Raw genomic sequence first — 19029 nt, 5'->3', positions numbered from 1 at the left:
GGAAATTAATCACAACTGGCTCTTTTGCACAAACAGTTCTGGGTTAAACAAATCAATACTTTCCAAATAAAGAATGAATTATCAGAAAATGTCCACACAGCTATATAATTAATAACTCACTTGCAATGACAAGAGTAAGAGTAGGAGAGTCAGTATACCTTTTCCATCTCTTAATTCCTATGAGTCTATGACTTTCCATTTTCTTCTGGAGGAGAGGCCTGAGGCTATGTCTACACTACCAGGTTATTTTGAAATAATCACTCCAAAAATAACTATTTCAAAATAAGCTGCTGCTGCTTCACAAACAGTAGTTATTATTTCAAAATAATAGGCTTGGTAGTGTGGGCACTCACCTTATTATTTCGAAATAAGCTTATTTTGAAATAACCTGGTAGTATAGTCATAGCTAGAGAGTCAACTGAAGCATGACAGGTGAAGGGTGTATTCATAGAAATGTACAGTTAAAGAAGCAGTATGGGAATGCCAATAAGGGAAACTTTGGGGAAACAGTCTGTTGATGTTTCTCTCTAGTTTCAGTGAAATATACAAGGTGAGTGAAGTAATATCTTTTATTGGATCAATTTTTGTTGGCGTGGGGGAGAGAAGTTTTTGAGTTAAGCAAAGTTCTTTTTCAGGTTACCTAAAAAGATCTGTGTAGCTTTGAGCTTGTCTCTCTCATCACCAGAAGTGGTCCAATAAAAAATATTACTTCACCCACCTTTGTTTCTCTGAAACTCTGGGGCCAGTACAGCTACAGAAACACTAGATATTCTCAGTTAAGTCAGTGTTGGCTTTTTCATTGTTGTTTTCCCTTGCTAGAACTGTTATCCCAAACAGCTGCCTTTAATCCAGTTATTTTGTTCATCAGTTACAGATACTTTAGCGCCCAACTGTTCGCATTTTTTACCACTTGAAGTGTGTAACATAGCAAATTGATGAGTTGTTCATTCATTACTTTAGACAATCATGTCACATTCTTACCAATTTTATGCTCCTAGGTGGAAATTTTATGCTCCTAGGTGGAAACTTCTAAGTGGAAATTCACTACGTGTGAAAAGATAGGAAAAACCCTACCTCTCCACAGCTGGTGCTTGTATAAGCAGTGGCGATTAAGAAGCTGATGCAGTTTTATACTTTGGTTTGTTTCTGATTGGGATGAGCATCTCTGACATGTGAATGTGGTTGTAGCTTAATGTAGCATAGAGCCGATGTCTAAAAGGAGTTTTCTCCATGACGGAGAGAAAACAGAAGGAGGCAATTTGAGGGGACTGCCAAACCAACACCCATCGCTGGCTGTCATTACTGAGTCTAATTCAGGGATGGCCAAACTGTGGCACCTAAGTCACAAGCAGTTCTTTTACAATGAAAGTGCACTTGTGACCCTCCTCACCTCCACCTCTTCCATTCTACACCTACCAGACTGAGGGCGGGAGAGCTCTAGGCCTCTGTCCTGAGGTAGTGTGGTGGAGCTAGAAGTGTCTACCCATCAGGGAAAAGGATCTAGGGACTTCAGCCTCACTGGAGGCATCTACTGCAGCTTGGAGCTTCAGTTGCAGACTCCATGACCTGACACAGGGCAGAAGCTCCAAGACCTGGCAGGGGTGTCCAACTCTTGAACTTCTGAAGATTATAGTCTGTGGCTCAAAGGGTGAATACGTTCGGCCACCTCTGGTTAATTTTCTTACCTACCATAAGGCAAAGTGCAACTGGAAAACTTTATGGGGAGGAGAGGACAGGAAGGGTACATCTACACTACAGAGGAAGGGTACGTCTACACTTCAGAGGAAGATCAAAGCTGCCGATATCGATCTTCCAGGGATTGAATTAGCAGTCAAGTTAAGACAGCTAATTTGAAGATCGATGCCGGTAACCCTGCTTTCACAAGGAGTAAGGAAGAGTGTTCTTCCTTTGACTAATTAAATTGTGTAGACAGCGCCAAAAGCTGAGTTAAGCTACTTCAACTTCAGCTATGCAATTATCGTAGCTGCAGTTGCATATCTTAATTCAACTTTGTCCCGTAGTATAAACATACCCGAAGAGATGTTGGAAGAAGGGGGAAGAGGCAGATGGACAGAAGGAAAGCTATGGATCTCTCTCTGATGTTCTGTTAAATGATTCCCAATATTTGCATCTTTAGGTGTTTTATTCTTCCAAATGATACCATTCACTGTGAGAGGGAACTATACCAATCACCGAGAGCCTGGAAGGACCACAAGACCTACATTGATAAGGAGGTTAGAAGGATTTCAAAATTTGTTCAGAATAAAAATTCTGAATTCTTATGTCATCACAGTGTAACTTGTCATATACATGTGCTTTGCAGATTGAAGCTCTCCAAGATAAAATTAAGAATTTAAGGGAAGTGAGAGGACACCTAAAAAGAAGAAAACCTGATGAATGTGATTGTAGCAAACAAAGGTAAGAAAAATTTACCAGTAGCACTTTGTCTTACTGATTTCTCTAGGAACTTATGAACTTTTATGCCGTGAGAAAGAGTTAACATTGGCAAATGTGAGCTTAATATCTAGATATGCATTCAAGCTGCAAAATTGGATTCAGACCCAAAATTCCTCAAAATTTGGATCCAGGGTTTTGCTTTAACCCATTGTAGAGATAGAAGCCATCATGAATGAATTACGGTCCAGATCTGTATTTTAGAATATTGGTGCATTTGGATTCTGGTCATATATTTGTATCCATCTCTATTAATAATTTTGATGTAGCGTGTGGTGTGGTCATGCAAGTCATTCCTGCTAGTGAAACAAAACAGAATGGCTTTTGCATTAACTTCAGAAAATGAGTTAAGTTTTATCGAGTCATGCAAAGCAGCTGTTTTTCATATTATCTGTAGCTATTACAACAAAGAAAAAGGTGTGAAGGCCCGAGAGAAACTGAAAAGCCACCTTCATCCATTCAAGTAAGTGTAATTTTTTCCTTTGCTATCAGCAGGGCATTAGTTTTATTTTGTTTTTTAGTAACTGGGAAATATCAGTGTTGATCCACATTCCAAAATGGTGGTTTTCTGATGGATAACAGAAGATGACAACCTCTGATGAGCTGCTGAATTTGAAACCTCAGAAGCTCAGGATGGGCATTGGGAAATTAAAAACAATGGCATAAATCCTATTGAAATGGATGGAATGAATCATTCTGTGAACCTTTAGTTGGGTCCCGTTACCTTTACTTCCTGTACTTAATACGTCCAGTTTACTTGTGAAGAAAGCATATTCTCACAATGTTAAGAGAATAAGGGGATGAGGGAGAGCGAATGACCATCCCTATCTAAGCACCCTCTCTGGTACATAGTTTCAAGCATTTAGCCTTTTCAAAACTCAAAATAATTGTTAAAGTCTTTTGTGGTGTGTTTGCCCCGGGGTGCCACCTGGATCTGGGGACCACTGACCCCTCTGACCGACCAGCCTGGGCTCCCTCTCACACTGTACTGTTGTGAGACGCTGCAAAGTCCTGCAGCCTGGACTTTCATCCACATACATACAGGTAGGGACATACCCAGCTGCAGTTACATGCAGGCTTTCTAAGTAGCTACGGATAAGGTCAGTCCAAGCTCCACAGGGATGCACCCCCTCTGGAGTGTAAACTCCAAATTATACCATTTTGCGCTGCTCATAAAAGTCATCCCTTCCTTCAGTGTGGAGAGGAATATGCAACAACTTTGGTCCTTGGAGCTAAGATTCCCATACACTTCACTCCAACTCAGTGGTTTGATAAAGCAAAACAAGTTTATTAACTACTAAAAAATTTAAGTGATCATAAGGGACAGCAAACAGATCAATGCAGATTACTTAGCAAATAAACATAAAAGTAAACCAAACTTAATATACTAAATAGATTGTTTTTGAATAGCAGATTCTCACCCTAAGAGATGATGCATGCAGACTGCAGATTCTTAATGGCCAAATTGCACTTGCTTAACAATTTGGAATCACCAGATGTTTCATTTGCAGGCTAGAAATCCTTTTAGCCTGGGTCCAGTGCTTCCCCTAGTTCAGTCTTGTTTCTCAGGGGTTTCCAGTAATCTTCTTAAGTGGGAAATGAAGAATCATGGATGACGTCACTCCCTACCTTATATATTCGTAAGCTTTTGTTCCAAATGCAACAATTGCAGAATTTCCCCAGGACTAGTATATGGCAGGAACCCTTTGTTTGAAAGCTTGGTTCCATGACCAATTTTGGGAAAACACTGACCTCTCAAGATAGAGTCTTGCATCATGTGACTTGGTCTAATGTCCCTGTAGAGTCATAAAAGCCATCACTCACAGGCTGTTTGAAGCATACTCAAGAGAGCTAACTGGATAGGGGTAAGCTTTTTCTAAGGCCTGTTTTTATTTTTCCAATGACCTATTACTCTTAATAGGCCCTTCCTCACCTAGCTATGTAGACTGAAAGCATCTTGTCCAGTGAGCATTACCCAGGTGTAACTATATTTCACATAGAGCTACATAGTCAATATTCATAAATTCATCTACAAAAATGATGCATGTTTATAAACAGGATAATCGTATTCAGCATATCAGAACTTTTTCCAATGATACCTTGCATAATATACATTGTAATTATGCTATAATCATAACATAATAATATGGATACAGTGTCACATCATTGTGATACAAATAGAAATTATTCTATGGGAACTACAAACTGCTTCCCTTCTGAATAGAGAAGCAGCGCAGGAGGTGGATAGCAAACTTCAGCTATTCAAAGAGAACCGCAGGAGAAAGAAGGAGAGAAAAGGAAAGAGGCGCCAGAAGAAAGGAGATGAATGCAGCCTTCCTGGACTCACATGTTTTACCCACGATAATAACCACTGGCAGACAGCACCCTTCTGGAACTGTGAGTATTCTTTATCTCCATGTACAGACTTTAATGAGGTTCGTTCCCTTGTGTCATGTGATATTTTCCAGATAGGAGAGTCAATAAAGGCACTTACATTGCTGCCATAGAATGCAGAAAGAAGTAACTGCTGTGTAAAGAAGATAATGAAGAGCTGCACTTGTAGTTATTACTTATTTATACTTTAATATAAATATCTAAAGGCCTCTGTTCAGATTGTAGAGATACAAAAAAGACGTGTTCCTGTGCTCATCTGACTATACCAAAAGGAGTTCAGGGACATTTGACATTGATTTAATGAGGCTGCAACTTTGTTATTAGATGTCTGGGACTACCCAGCAGATAACCCATGTTACCTGCAGGCTTTTACCTGCTCCCACTTTTTTTGCCTCCAGGTCCCTTCAATAAATCCATTACTGGGACCTTACCACCGCCCCCCATTCCAATTGTAGGGCTAAGGTGGGCTATAAGAATGGGGGGTGGCTCCTTGCTGCACCAGTCCCAAGAATCCCCAAATGCCCCACATTCATTCCTTTAATGAAAAAGGTGTCTCTTTTTAAGACCTCTTCCAAGCCATTTATTCCTTTCTTATGGAGTACCTGCACAGGACATTTGCCACTATTAGCAATTAGCTTGGCTGCCTTCTCCTCATCCCTAGTCGGGTTCCTGGTCATCTTCTAATGCCATCTTTTATATTGGTTAAAAACATGACAGCACCTAAGTCAGACTAGTGAACCCCATCCTCCCAAAGCAACTCAGCTGTCCTATATATTATGCCAGGGTGTGAAATTACTTCCCCTCCTATGAACCCAAGGAATTTGGCCACCTCCCTATATAGGAATACTTCCTTGCCTTATTTACCCTGGGCAGGACTCATGGAATGTCTAACCAAATAAAGTTAACTCCTACAAAAAGTTCAAGTTCCTCCTTGCTCTGAGATTTAGCTCAACAGCTTTAAGCATTTCCAAATCATGTTCCCCCAAATCATAGATGCACCACAATTATATTTAGGGCCCACTGACAAGCTCATAGAGCATACCGCATTGGTATTAGCTGATCCCCTAACATGCCCCTTTTTGCATGCCAGCTGAGTATTGCTTCATCACCAAAGTCCAGCTAGGAACCCTTAGGCAACCTGAATACAAGCCAATGGGCCCAAAAGACTATGCTGTGTCCTCAGATCCACACCAGTGTCTGCATGGCCAGTTGCCCAACATTTGTATTAAGATTGCAACAAATTAATGCTAGCTTACTCCCTGAGGTCTTACACAGATTCGATGCACACCCAAATGCCAATGTCCAATTGCCTGGATTGCCTCTGCTCCCATAGCTATCTCTGCTTCTCCTGCTACCACTCTGATGACTCAAGGCACTGGTCTGCCCCCTTTCAAGCCCTGCATTCCCAAGGGATGAGTCAGGGACCATGCTGCTGCCTTTGCAGCCATTTTTAATTCTTCCCTCCCTCCTCCCCCTAATATCATCCACTATTCCCTTCCGTTGACCAGGCCAGAGCAACTTCCTCTGCTTAAAGGTGCAGGGCTGTTGTTGTCTTTGGGTTTTAGCCTCTTCTTGTAGAATAATATGCTTGCAAAGCCAAAAATATTCACATTAATATGCTTGCAAAGCCAAAATTTGGAAGGAGAAAGAAGAATTTTGGTTTGATCACAATGCAAAGGAGATTGTTTATTTGTTTGGTTTGTCTTAAAACATTGATCAAAATCCGTTCATTTATTTTCAGTGTTTGCTGGTGGAGTTGCACATGTATAACTTAGGAACAGCTGTTGTGTAGACATTGAAAATGTTCACTTGTCCAGACCTCATTGAAATCTAGGGACAGATACTCAACTAGCTGAAATTCTCATAGTTCCACTGACAGCTGAAATTCTGCCCTTAGTCTTCAGACCAGTTTGCAAAATAAAAATATTTCAAACTGGAAATATAAATATTTGTGGTCACATATAACAAAATAAAAGGAAAAAATGTGTATTCATATATGTTTTTTATTTAATTCATTTTGGAAGTTTCATGTTTCTGAATAGAATCTAACAGCTAAAGAACTTTTCAGAAAAATAAAGTAAAACAACTAAAATTAATACAGGTTTTACTAAAAGAAAATCAGTGTTTATTATTTTCTGTCTAAAGCTAATCATTTTCTTCCAATTACAGTGGGGTCTTTCTGTGCTTGCACAAGTTCAAATAACAACACCTACTGGTGTTTGCGAACAATTAATGAGACACACAATTTTCTCTTCTGTGAGTTTGCAACTGGATTCTTGGAATATTTTGATATGAACACTGATCCTTATCAGGTAAACCTATTTCCATGTTACAAACTCTTTAATATCATCAGGACCATTAATAGCATTAATATATTGTATTTTTGCACACTTGTTAACAAATATTTTTTTTCTGATGCACAGCTGACAAACACAGTACACACCGTGGAAAGAGGCATTTTGAATCAATTACATATACAGCTAATGGAACTGAGAAGTTGTCAAGGTTACAAGCAGTGCAATCCACGACCCAAGGGACTTGAAACAGGTAAAAAAGAAAAAATAAGAAAGAAGAATCTATTCATATATGTTTTTGTTAGGATGTCTTTGTGGGGTTTTTTTTGTTTTTTTAATTACTAAGTGGATCAGTTACATCTATTTGTCTCTCTCTCTCTCTCTCTCTCTCTCTCTCTCTCTCTCTCTCTGAAAACCTTGTGATTAATTGTGCATACCTCATTATCAGTACATACTATGTATTATTGTTTCATGGCTAAAAACTTGAACGCTTCATTGCCGATATGTATGGGTTACAATGGATATTAAATATGTTGGGCAGAAAGATGATTAAAAGCATTGCACTAAAAATAATAGAAGAACATGTTAATGCTGCTTAGTTGCTACACTCTAGATAGATTTGTAGGACTTTGTTTCTATTCTTGCCTACAGGATTAATTTTGTTAGTCTTTGCTTCCCAATAGCATCCCCACCCAGAAGCACAGGATACCGTGTGTTAAAGTCTTTGTTTCCTCTTGTTCCTACCTGTCTATGTAATTAACTGCAAACTCTACAATGCAACCGAGAATGTACGTTGCAGACTTTTAATGAACAGATGTTTTCTCTGTGCTTAAGGAGAGCAAGATATGAACAGTCCTTTTACAAGTGTTCCTGAATTTAAAAAAACAAAACAAAACCAAGCAATTTATACTTTCCTTATCTGGAATTTGTTGCACTTCATTTTGATTGATCTTAAATTGTGCTTTTACAGGAATATTCCCTGGATGTGTTCTACCATTGCTACCTTATTTTTCTCTTTTTTCCATAAAAATTCCTTCAATTTATCATTTCTAATCTGATTTTTGTGGGATTTTTTTCTATTCTTTGAACACATCTTTCAGAAAACTATTATTGGACTGCAGCTCTGTCTATATTTAACACAAATACATTTCTTTTTAGGATTAGATGCTGTGCATGGAAACTACATTGTGAATGGTTTACAAGTTCTAAACACTAACAAAAGTTACTCTTGTATTTTCCTATATCAGGAAATAAAGATGGAAGAAGCTATGATCCACACAGGTATCCACACTTTTTTATTCTCCTCAGCAGCTTCTTTCCAAATAATTGCATGATCCAGTCCATTTCAACTAATGTCTGTATCCTGCCATGTTGCAAACAACATAGCTTTGGTGCATGCATTTTCTAACAATATTCTCCATTGAACCTGGCCATTGGTTATTAGATCTGCCATTCTGCATTTAACTTAGCTCATTATCACAGCAAGATTTCATGCAGCTCATTTAAATTATTCCATGCCTGTATTTCTTATATGCTTATATTGGGAATCTATGCAAAAAGAGTCTATTTTTTTATTTAAGAAGACTATATAGATGTTTTGTAAATATAAAAAAAATGTGTTTAAATATAATTTCTGATTTATAAGCACTCCCTGAAATCAGTAACTATCTTCCCATTAATTTCAATGGGCACTGGATGAGACCCCCGCTGGTAGAATTAGGGGTAGGATTACTATAAGTAAGCATACTACATGCATACTATTCATGGCTGCCAGTGAGGAAAACTGATTCAAAGAGAGAGTAGAAAAAGGGGCAAAGACATTGAGAAATCTGAAGTAATAATATCACTCTACCGGTTATCTGCAGCACTGCTTTGCATGTTAGAGTTAAGGGTAGCAAGTGATCCAGGATATTTGGACTTGGTTCTGTTCTCATTGTCAATCAGTTTAATACCTTTGCAGCTTCATTCCCTGTGTTGGAATTACTTGTCATTTATACCAGTGTATGTGAGGGCATAATTGGGTCTCAGGAGGCAACAGTTGTGTAACTGGTCCTTTTTATGAGACGAGCAGAGTGTGTGATTGGTGGTTGTGTGTATCAAACACAGCAGTCAGGAATCAATGAAAAGAATGCATCTTGGTGTTTTATAAATCTCTAATTTAATCAGCTGTTGCCCTGTGGGACCAAGTTTGTATTTTCCCAGTTGTCTCAATTCATGACTGAGGATATGATGAGCTGTTCGGTGTAACCTTATACTATTTCAAAGCTTTGTGCATTTCTTGTTAAAGGCTGATGGGAAACAGTTATTTACTACAAAAGCAGAATGAGATTCTTCAGTTCAGTTGATTTTATTTTTTAAAATAAAACTGCCCTTTATAAATCTTACATATGAAGACATTCTTGCAAGCATTTTTGTTGCTACTTTTAACTTTACATCTAACAGAGATGGCATTTTTATGTTGGAGGCCTGCATAAAATAATATGGCACCATGTATCATTAGATGACATTTTTGTCATAAAGTTTAGTAGTGAACTCATTCTAACCACTGATTCACCAAGTCATTTAACATTATTTTTTTAGGCTGAATAAATAATACAGACCTGTAAATCACAGGTCAACCCAGAGTTTCTCAAAGGTCAAAGGTATTTGTACCCAGAACTTTTGGTTCAGCTCCTACAAGCCTTGTGAATATGTGATATTATTTATAAAAGAAATTTTAACAATTTCTTAATAATCATTTAAAGGAATCTCTGAAAGGAATCTATTCTTCATGTACCACAGAATTAAAAAGAATGTACAGGTCAGACCTCCCTGATCCAGCACCCTCAGGACCTGAGTGGCCCCGAAGGAGGGAGTTTACCAGACCAGGGAAGGTCAGGCACTGGGCTGTCCCCTTCTGGCCACTGGCCCAGCCAGTGCCCTGCCCCTGGCTCAAGGCAAGGCTCCCCTCCAGGCTGCAGCCCCGTTCTCAGCCACCGGGGCTCTCTACTTCTGCCTGGCAGCAGTTCCATGTCTCTGTCTGCTGGGCCTCCCTGCCTCCAGTTGGAGGCAACAGCTCCATGTCCCCAGCTGCAGGGGCTCACCTCCTGGCCATTAGGGCTCCCTGGCCCCAATTGACAAAGCTCTATCCCAGCTGCCAGGGCTCCATGGCCCCAACTAGCAGCAGTTCCACAGCCCCAGCAGCTGCAGCATTGGGACCGGTGAAGCTCCCCACCCAATCCTGCTTCGTCTGCTGGCCGGGCTCCATGCCCCCAGGCCACTGCTCCTATATGCTACCTGCTGCCAGACCAGCTTTGGTCCCAGCCACAGGCAACTTCTTTCACTGGGGCTCTGAGGTCCAGCAACATCTGTGATCCTGTTGGACCACAGATGTTGGCATACCAGCGTGTCCCAGACAACAGAAGTTAAACTTGTAGTTCCATGCTGTTATGAGTCTTTTTAAATACTGCTTGGGTGTTATGTGGGCCTGCTTAATAACTCACCTTAGACATGTTGATATTTTAAATGCTTTAATATAGAATTTAACATACAATTAAATATGTTCATTTATAGCTAGTATAACCGTATTAGTTGTGTATATGTCCACCCAGAACTCAGTACAGTTTGTTTAATGCCAGCATCGAGAGAGAACACTGCGTGCTCGTTTCTACCTGATGCATTCAGGAAGCACCTATTATGGGAGCTCTGTGCTGAAGGGCAGAACTTGCCTCTACATAAACAGCTGCTCAGGGTAACCATGAGCTATGCAAACAGGCTGAGACTTTTAAAGCTGCAGGATTTTGAGGCCCATTTGCCATTATTCTTGATGTGATGTGAATATCCAAATCCCTTAGGAAGCTGCAAGGAATCTCAGCCATGAATTATAGCTGGAGTAATGTTTGAGAAGAGAGAGCCACGATGTAAGCTAATGTATGTAGCCTTAGCAGGCAGCATTTTTCTGCATTGGTTCTTATCCTATTTACCTGATCAGTTGCAAAATACTTCAAGAACAAAAGCACTTTGATATTCATCATATAATTTTTTCCCTATTTGCCTCCTCCATGTTTAGTTTTAACAATATTTGATTTATTGCAGGGGGAAACATTTTTCTGTTATTCTGTTATATTTTTATCATAATTTATGCCAAGTTCATTCTTTAATGTGGGTTTACAGCATCTGAAGTAACTCACTTACCCAATCAGCATGCAGTCAATTCTAGGGAATGAAAATATCGCATTCCTGTTGCTTAAACTGCTGTATAAGTTATTCTGTTTTTTCTTATATATGAAAGATGTTCTACTTTTTGGCTGCCGTTAAAGACATTAAACAGCTTCTGCTGCTATCCTGGCCCTGAAATGACTTATGTGGCTAGTTGACAATGGGATTTGCAGTATATCAGTTCACTCAGAATAGTATTTCATTTGGCAATTGGACAAAATGACAGTTGTGCTACTATAAGAGCATAGTACAATTGTCATTATTGTATTATCTATACTTAAGTTGATGCATTGGGAGGTTTCATTAATAGTGCCTCCCTTCTATTACTTCATCTAGCCTCTTCCCCTCTTCCTCCCACCTAGAAAGTCCCCAGAATGTTGATAAGAAAATCGATCTTTGTGTTTACAGTGTTGCAATTTTATAGGCCTATATGTTCTCTTGAGCTTTTTATTGTTGGGTTTTGTTTCTTATCCTTTTTCAGAAATCCCCAAAATGGCACATTTCACCACCAGATTGATGTTCTCATAATCATATCTGTTAATACACAAACAAACTAAGAGAGGTGTTTCTGGCCTAGTTTCAGTAGCTGGTGAAGTGGTGCATATTGTGGAATACAAACTAAACTGATATGCTGTATGATGTGACTTATGAGTGAGATCCAGATTTGCCATCAGTGGATGTTTTATTCCTTGAGCTACTCTAGGGATGAAATTCTTACCCAAACACAAAGTCAAGTTTTTAAGATTTTGTCTGTAGTGCTCTGAAAGGAAGATGGGGACGCATTTCCACTTCTAGCTGAGAAGTGTGGATAATGCCAGATTGCATTGTCTATCTAGGGTATGCCACTTAGCAGTGAACCAGAATATTAAATTATAAATTACACTATCACTATCTACCCCACCACTTGCATTTACCCAGAGAATTAAAATATGTGTCAAAACTTGCCTAAGAGCATTTGCAGTTGAGTGGTTTTCCTATTAAAATATGTCTTCCTTATGGGTAACTTGGTTCACAACAGAGGCCAGGTCTACACTAGACCTGGAAGGCTGGGTTATGGTATGCACCTTCAGCTACATAAAATACATAGCTGGAGTTGGCTTACCTTAAGCCAAGCTTGGCACCATCTTTCTCCCATTGGCTTCCCTTACTCCTCGCAACTGCAAGGTGTACCAGCACTGACAAGAGCCGACCTCAGCATTTGATATAGTGGGTCTCTTCTAGATAAGCTAAATTGAATGCCAGAGGATCGATCTCCTGCATGGCAAGTGAAGATCTGGCCTAAGATACAACTTTGTGGTTTCCCTATCTCTCCACCGCTCCCTCCCCGCCATGCCTTCTCACAGGGCCTGGGGATTCCTTTCCCCTCCTCCCCTCGTGTGGCTTCTCACTGGGCTGAGGGATGCCGTCTTCCCCCCACCCCTGCATGGATCCTCATGGAACCAGGCCATGACCTCCTTTTTGAAAATTACAATAATTTACATAAGGATTTCCCCTTTATTTCCCAACAAAACCCCACCAATCATTTCTTGAGTTACACACCCAAGCCAGGTAAATCTGCTAGTCTATGGCGAGTAGGTCCATCAATATTTATTAGCCAGCATGGGTAGGAATGGTATCCCTAGCTTCTGTTTGACACAGACTGGAAATGGATGACAAGCGAGGGATCATTTGATGATTACCTGTTCTGTTCACTCTCTTTTGGGCATTGGCCACAGGATACTGGGCTAGATAGATCATTGGTCTGGTCCAGTATGGCCATTCTTATGTTCATATGCTCTTATGTTCTACTATAGATTTGACAGAGTCTGTCATTCTGTCTGTCCATCTGTCTGTCTGATCAAGAACTCTTACTAAACAGTTTGAGCTAGGATCACCACATTTGGTATATAGCTTCTTCTTATCATAACTTAAAAGCAAGGTAAAGGTTTGGCTGTGCCAGGACAATGGGATGTGCCTGGAATGAGATTGAGTCTCATAAAATCATACAGAAAAGAGAGAGAATCACCAGGCAAGTAAGAGTGGCTGGCTGGGGATGCCCCGCCTCTGTCCAGGACTGCCCCACCCCTGAACAAAAGGTGCCTTTTAGAAGGGCAGGTTGGCTGAAGCTCTCCCTTTCCCCTCCAATTCATGCAGAGATATTTCTGGCTGTTGGGCTTCATCAGGAGTGAGGGGAAAGTGCACTGTTTGTTGCATTCATCACTCTGGCAAGGAAGCTTAGGGAGCAGATGAACATGGACCTGCCCCAGCTGAGAGACATGCATCCCTCCCCTGAATGTGTTCTATTGGAGCTACAGCGGCCATGTAGAGGCGCGTCTCCCCTCAAACCAAGCTGCCGCGGTGAGAGAGGGCTAAGTTAGTCCTCTCTTCCTGGGGCCAGCCTGATATTCAGCATGGATTTTCATATTTTTGTTGTATAATACAGGTACACAAAAGATGCCATGGAAATCATAACAAATTATTTATATCAGAAACACAAATTAAACACATTTCAATAAATTTACTCATTTTCCCTTTTCTTAATTCATCTAACAAGAAGCCAAAGTTCCTAGAGACTTAATTTGTACTCATCATATAATCTTTGTGAAAATATTGGAGTTGGATTTGCAACAAGTTGGCTGAATATTGAATTTAGGTGAATTCTACATACATGATGGTGTGTTTACTAACACCGAAGACACAAAAGATGGGGTAATGTATGTGTCATTAAAGGTTTACCATTGGGAGTGGCATATCTTCATTGTTTTACAGTGAAATAACAGCCAAAGGGACGTGTCACTTGGGGCAACTCTAATATGTGTTTTGTTACATACCCAGCTTCTTATTCAGGGTCTATGTTCAATGTGGCAGTTGGGGGTGGAGGAATGTTGTGAAAAAGCATAATGGGCAGGAACAAAGTTTTGGTCCAGGGTGACCTGAGACATTTTGTCATGTATAGACCGTCAAAATCCACTTTTGTATTTAATTAATAAATAAAAGATCAGTCATTTAAACTTTTATTACATGCAGTACATTCATTTGCTGAAATTTCTGAAAAATTAATCTTACAGCGATGTTTTAAAATAATTCTGGTCTTTGAATAAGGAACGAGGAACCATCCATAAGGAGCTGAAGATTCCAACTTCAGCCTCATGAATAACGGAAGGGGGCAAGTTAAAGTACAAGACATAAACTTGCTAAGGATCCATCTGAAACATGGAGGATCCAATGTAGATTAAAACTATTAAATAAAACTACAGGATTACATATGTTGTTGTAAAAGGTTATTTAGGGCATCCCGCCTGCACTGCGGCAAGTTCTTCTTTCATTAGCTATTAATTTTTTTTTAAATTGTCAGAGAGGCGATTTCTACTGCGTTCTTTGAGTTTTCCACTGTGTGTCTCATCGTTTTTTGTATTCTTCCTTGTAGACTAAACATTTGAGATGAACAGAACCCTTATAATACATGCAATGAGCTAGTGGTGCCCATCAGTAAGGGATGTTACATGTTATAAAACAAATGTCAAGCTAAGTTACACTCAATTAGGGTAATATATTTTACAACGGGTAAATATTTTGGGGACTTTGATCATATTTCAAAAACTGCCACAGCTAGGTTTCCTTAATATTTTGTCTTTTTTTCCCACTTGGATAAGCTATAATAAAATCCAGCTGACTTGCTGTTACAGGCATCTGATGACATTCATTGCCCAGGCAAAGTTTGCTCATGTCTTTTTTTTCTAAGGAGTGCAGCATCAGGCCTGTATAGCTAAATGTTCCTCTTAGACCAGGTCTATATGATAGACATAGATCAGTATTACTGTGTTGTTCTGGCATGTAAAAAATCCACAAACCCTGTTGTAGATAGTGCTAAGTCAACAGGAGGGCTTTTCTCATTGGCATAGTTACCACCTCTTGCAGAGATGGATTAACTATGCCACCAGGAGAGGCTCTGCTGTCAGCATAATAGCGTTTTTGCTGCAGCATTTTCCATGTAGGCTTGGCCTTAAATTTAAAAAACAAAGAAACAAAAAAGGAGACAGTGTAATAAGCATTTAATTTTTTTAAAAAAACTTTAAACTACTGCACCTCTAACATTATATGCTACATAATTTTTCACAAAATTTGCTATTCTATTGCTTTAAAATTAATTAGTCCTATAATTGGATTCCACTGAAGATTTTTTACAAAGCTTTTTTATCTATGTACTCTGTCAACTGAGATTCATGCTTACAAAAAAAAATCTCTTATGACTACTGTTGGCAGAATTCTGGTTTAATGATATGGATGAACTATATTAATGTTTATGGGATGTTTTTACATTTGTATTGATGTTAAAATTTTACAGTTGAGGAACTTTACAGGGTGAAGGGAGGTCAGTTAACCACACTAATAATTGAGATTCAAAAAGCTAAAGCATTTTAACACTTAAAGAACAAACTGTCAACATCACATGACAAAATATGCAAGGCAAATATCATTTAATCAAATTCTATTAAGTTTTCAAGCAATATTTTTGTTACAGTGCCTCTCCGTGAATCTTGATTATTATTAATTAAAATATTTTTTCATGCACTTGTGTGTGTACGGTGAAATCAACATTTGTGGATTAAAAAAAAATCATTCCAAGCCTAGTCATAACTGCTGTTTATTAAAGAACATTTTCTCTTCAGTATCTGAAGGAAGAATTCAGGCAGATAAGTGGTAGCTCTGACAAGATGCCACATGTATTCATGCACCAAATTCCCATTTGCTTTATGGAAGATCAGCTCATTGAGGGTTTGCAGGCTTGACTGCCCATTTGATCACTTATTTGTTTATTCCCCATTCCAGTGTGGGTATTTAAAAAAAAAACCATGGCAGTTGTGAAAGGCCAATAGATTGGAGCAGTTTGTCTACATCTGTGGTATTAGGGTGGGATGGGGGGGAGCAGGTTTGGCCTTGGCTTCCTGCACAAAGATCCCTCTGGGCCAGAATCTGCTCTCGGTTACACTATTGACTTTACTGTGGTTAAACAGGAGTAGCTGAAGGCAGAATTTGTACCTTTCTGCTCAGCAGGAGTCGTGTATGCACATATAAGATGAGAATTTAACCTGTTTGGCCATATTACTGATCTGATGGAAAATGTTGAGTGTAATACTCATTAGACAAGTATCTTAGGAATGGTTAGTGCTTTTATCTAATTTGAACAGCAAAGAAATGTACGTGGAATCTTTGCATGCATTTCTAAGGTGATGGTCCCCATTAGACTTTTTTCTTTCTTTTAACAGAGGACAATTATGGGATGGATGGGAAGGCTAACCTGCCAAATTTCACAGAGGACGTCAACTGGCAAGGACTGGAAGATTTATACAGTGTGAATGAAAGTTTGTACGAATACAGATACAACTATAGACTTAGTCTGGATGACTGGACTAATTACTTGAAGGATCTAGATAGAATGTTTGCACTGCTGAACAGTTACTATGAGCAAAATAAAACAGACAAAACTAAAACTGCTCAGAACAATGGGTACTTAGATGAATCACATATTCCATTAACCTGGGGGGAACTGACCTCTGCCGAATCAGACGAAGACTCAAGTGGTCTGATTGCAGAAGAGTTTCAGCCTGTCGTGCCAACTGATTTGGCAGCCCTAGCTTTGAGCACTGTAATTTTAAGTCAAGTGAGGAAACTTGAATTAAATAATGATATTCCTGAGAAAAGTAGTTTGAATTCTGCACACTGGAGAAATCATCAAGCTGAAAAATGGTTGGAGGATAAAGAGTTAGGCAGTTTTGAAATGGATTTAAGTGGAAACGGTTTGACAGAGCTGGAGTCCAGGCATAGCTTCATTCTACAGTCAGTTAGCATTCTTCAGAAAGACTCTCACCAGGATGGTGACCCAGTAGAGGAAATTTTTGAAGATCAGCTATACCTTCCTGTGAGTTCTGATGAACCCACTGTTCATCAAGCTGTAAATGCCTCCATCAGGGATCTATCTATCAGGTCTCAGAAAATGGAGACTGTGTGGGAAAAGATGGAACATAACTTTGAAGGAGAGTCTTCACAAATACTCAATGTAGAAGGCAGTGCCTCATCTCCACTCTCCTTGGATTAGATCAAATTGCAAACTATATATGAGTCCCTTTATTTTTGATCAGTAGACTAGTAATGGTAATCACGACAAATGACATTCCATGTTTATTGCAGATACATTTTGCAGCTGAAATGAACACACACACACACACACACACACACACAATATTTCACACCAGTTTTCCATAACTGAGAAACTAGGTTCCGGCAGTATTAAAAAAGAAACAGTGTTAACTTGATAGTGCAGTGATGCACACATTTCCTAGACTTGTAATGATTTCCTTAACTAAGAGCATTGAATTACTTTTTTGTTTCTAAAAGGTCCTACATAAATGAATGTCACAGTCCCACCCATGCGATCGGCATAATGTATTTTTGATAAATTATTTTTAACCACTGGAATTTCTTGTCACGCTTTTGAGTAAATGATATTGCACTTTTGTAATCTGTCTGCCAGACCATTTATTAAGATGATCTTTTATATGTTCTTGGTTTCCTAATTCTTAGACGCAATTGTGAAATAATAAAATGAGTTGACAGGAAAGAGATATTCAGCATGGATATTCAGCATGGACCAAGACAAATTGGTCAAATAATATTTTAGCAGAATATTGCATGTTTCGTTGCCTTGAATTTCTTAAATTTATTTTGCTTACTGGATGAGGATTTTTTTTAATTGGCTTATTTCCCTACATGTTGATACCATCAGTATTAAAAATCCATGACTTTTTTAGATTATTTGCTGATATCCTTGCAAAGATTTACATGAGTAGAATACGCTTTGTTGCCATTTTTTATTTTATTATTCTGGACAATATTTTTATGTTTTCAGAAAGTATTTTGATCATTTTGAGACTTTAAAATGTTTTTAAAGGCAGTAAAGGGCATGGTAAAATCATATTGAAGTTACATATTTTAGATATAAAAGGCATAAAATGTGGTCAGAATAGTAGGCTAGACTTCTTTTGTTGTTATGATTGTGTTCTAAAGAATTTTTTCCCCTAGATTTTACCAAACATAGAATACAAAATTGACTTTGAAAATTTGTACTGTTGGTAACATAATATTTTAGTTTTTTTAACATAAAGAGCAAACAAATAAAATAAAAAGAATTACCTCATACAGATGTATTTCCACCATTTCCAGTTCACATTAAAGTTCCTTATGTTATATGTATTTAGCTTAGTGGGGGGTTTAGGCTATTGCAAGCACTGCAGGTTAAATTTATGTTCTTTTGCTTTAAGTGTTTAAGTTGAACTATTTTAAAAGCAGATTCTTTTAGTAGGATTTTAATAATTTTAAGAAGCAGTCTTTATGATGAACTCTGTGAATATGTTAAAAATTAACTAGCTGAGTATCTGATGTATGTGCCATGGGTTGAATGACAGAACAAACGTATTTATGGTCATGAGTGATGCTATTTGTAAATAGATTTCAAGTTATTAGGATAAAAACTGTGGGTTTTTTTTAAATCTTGTACAATATTTCTGTGATACTTTTATAGAACAATTCTGGCTTCAGGGAAGTCTAGAAGCAATATTTCTTGAAATAAAAGCTGTTTTACTCTACTTCCTTCAGAGAAGTCCACATGGTCCAGTTTTCATAGTAAATTTGCATTTTTAAAATAATTCTAATT

General features: G+C 38.6%; 1 protein-coding gene across 6 annotated transcripts in view; it reads left to right on the top strand.

Annotated features, from left to right (window-relative positions):
• SULF1 (sulfatase 1) overlaps nucleotides 1-18961 on the top strand; it is a 153697-nt gene extending 134736 nt beyond the window's left edge. For 4 of the 6 annotated variants that reach the window (XM_075920557.2, XM_075920559.2, XM_075920558.2 and 1 more), the window contains 8 exons: nucleotides 2138-2234; nucleotides 2324-2418; nucleotides 2852-2917; nucleotides 4679-4851; nucleotides 7018-7160; nucleotides 7272-7395; nucleotides 8301-8423; nucleotides 16586-18961. In XM_075920557.2, the coding sequence (XP_075776672.2) occupies nucleotides 2138-2234; nucleotides 2324-2418; nucleotides 2852-2917; nucleotides 4679-4851; nucleotides 7018-7160; nucleotides 7272-7395; nucleotides 8301-8423; nucleotides 16586-17415 (1651 nt within the window). In that variant the 3' untranslated portion in view covers nucleotides 17416-18961. The remainder of the gene's footprint in view (nucleotides 1-2137; nucleotides 2235-2323; nucleotides 2419-2851; nucleotides 2918-4678; nucleotides 4852-7017; nucleotides 7161-7271; nucleotides 7396-8300; nucleotides 8424-16585) is intronic. The other 2 variants (XM_006131496.5, XM_025188890.3) reach the window with 2 other exon arrangements.
• The last annotated feature ends 68 nt before the right edge of the window (nucleotides 18962-19029 follow it).

This window comes from Pelodiscus sinensis, chromosome 2 (assembly GCF_052426305.1).
Source record: "Pelodiscus sinensis isolate ZL-2025 chromosome 2, ASM5242630v1, whole genome shotgun sequence".
NCBI classification, from domain to species: Eukaryota; Metazoa; Chordata; order Testudines; family Trionychidae; genus Pelodiscus; species Pelodiscus sinensis.
Note: the sequence above shows the minus strand (reverse complement) of the source record. Positions and strands in the feature narration are given on the sequence as shown.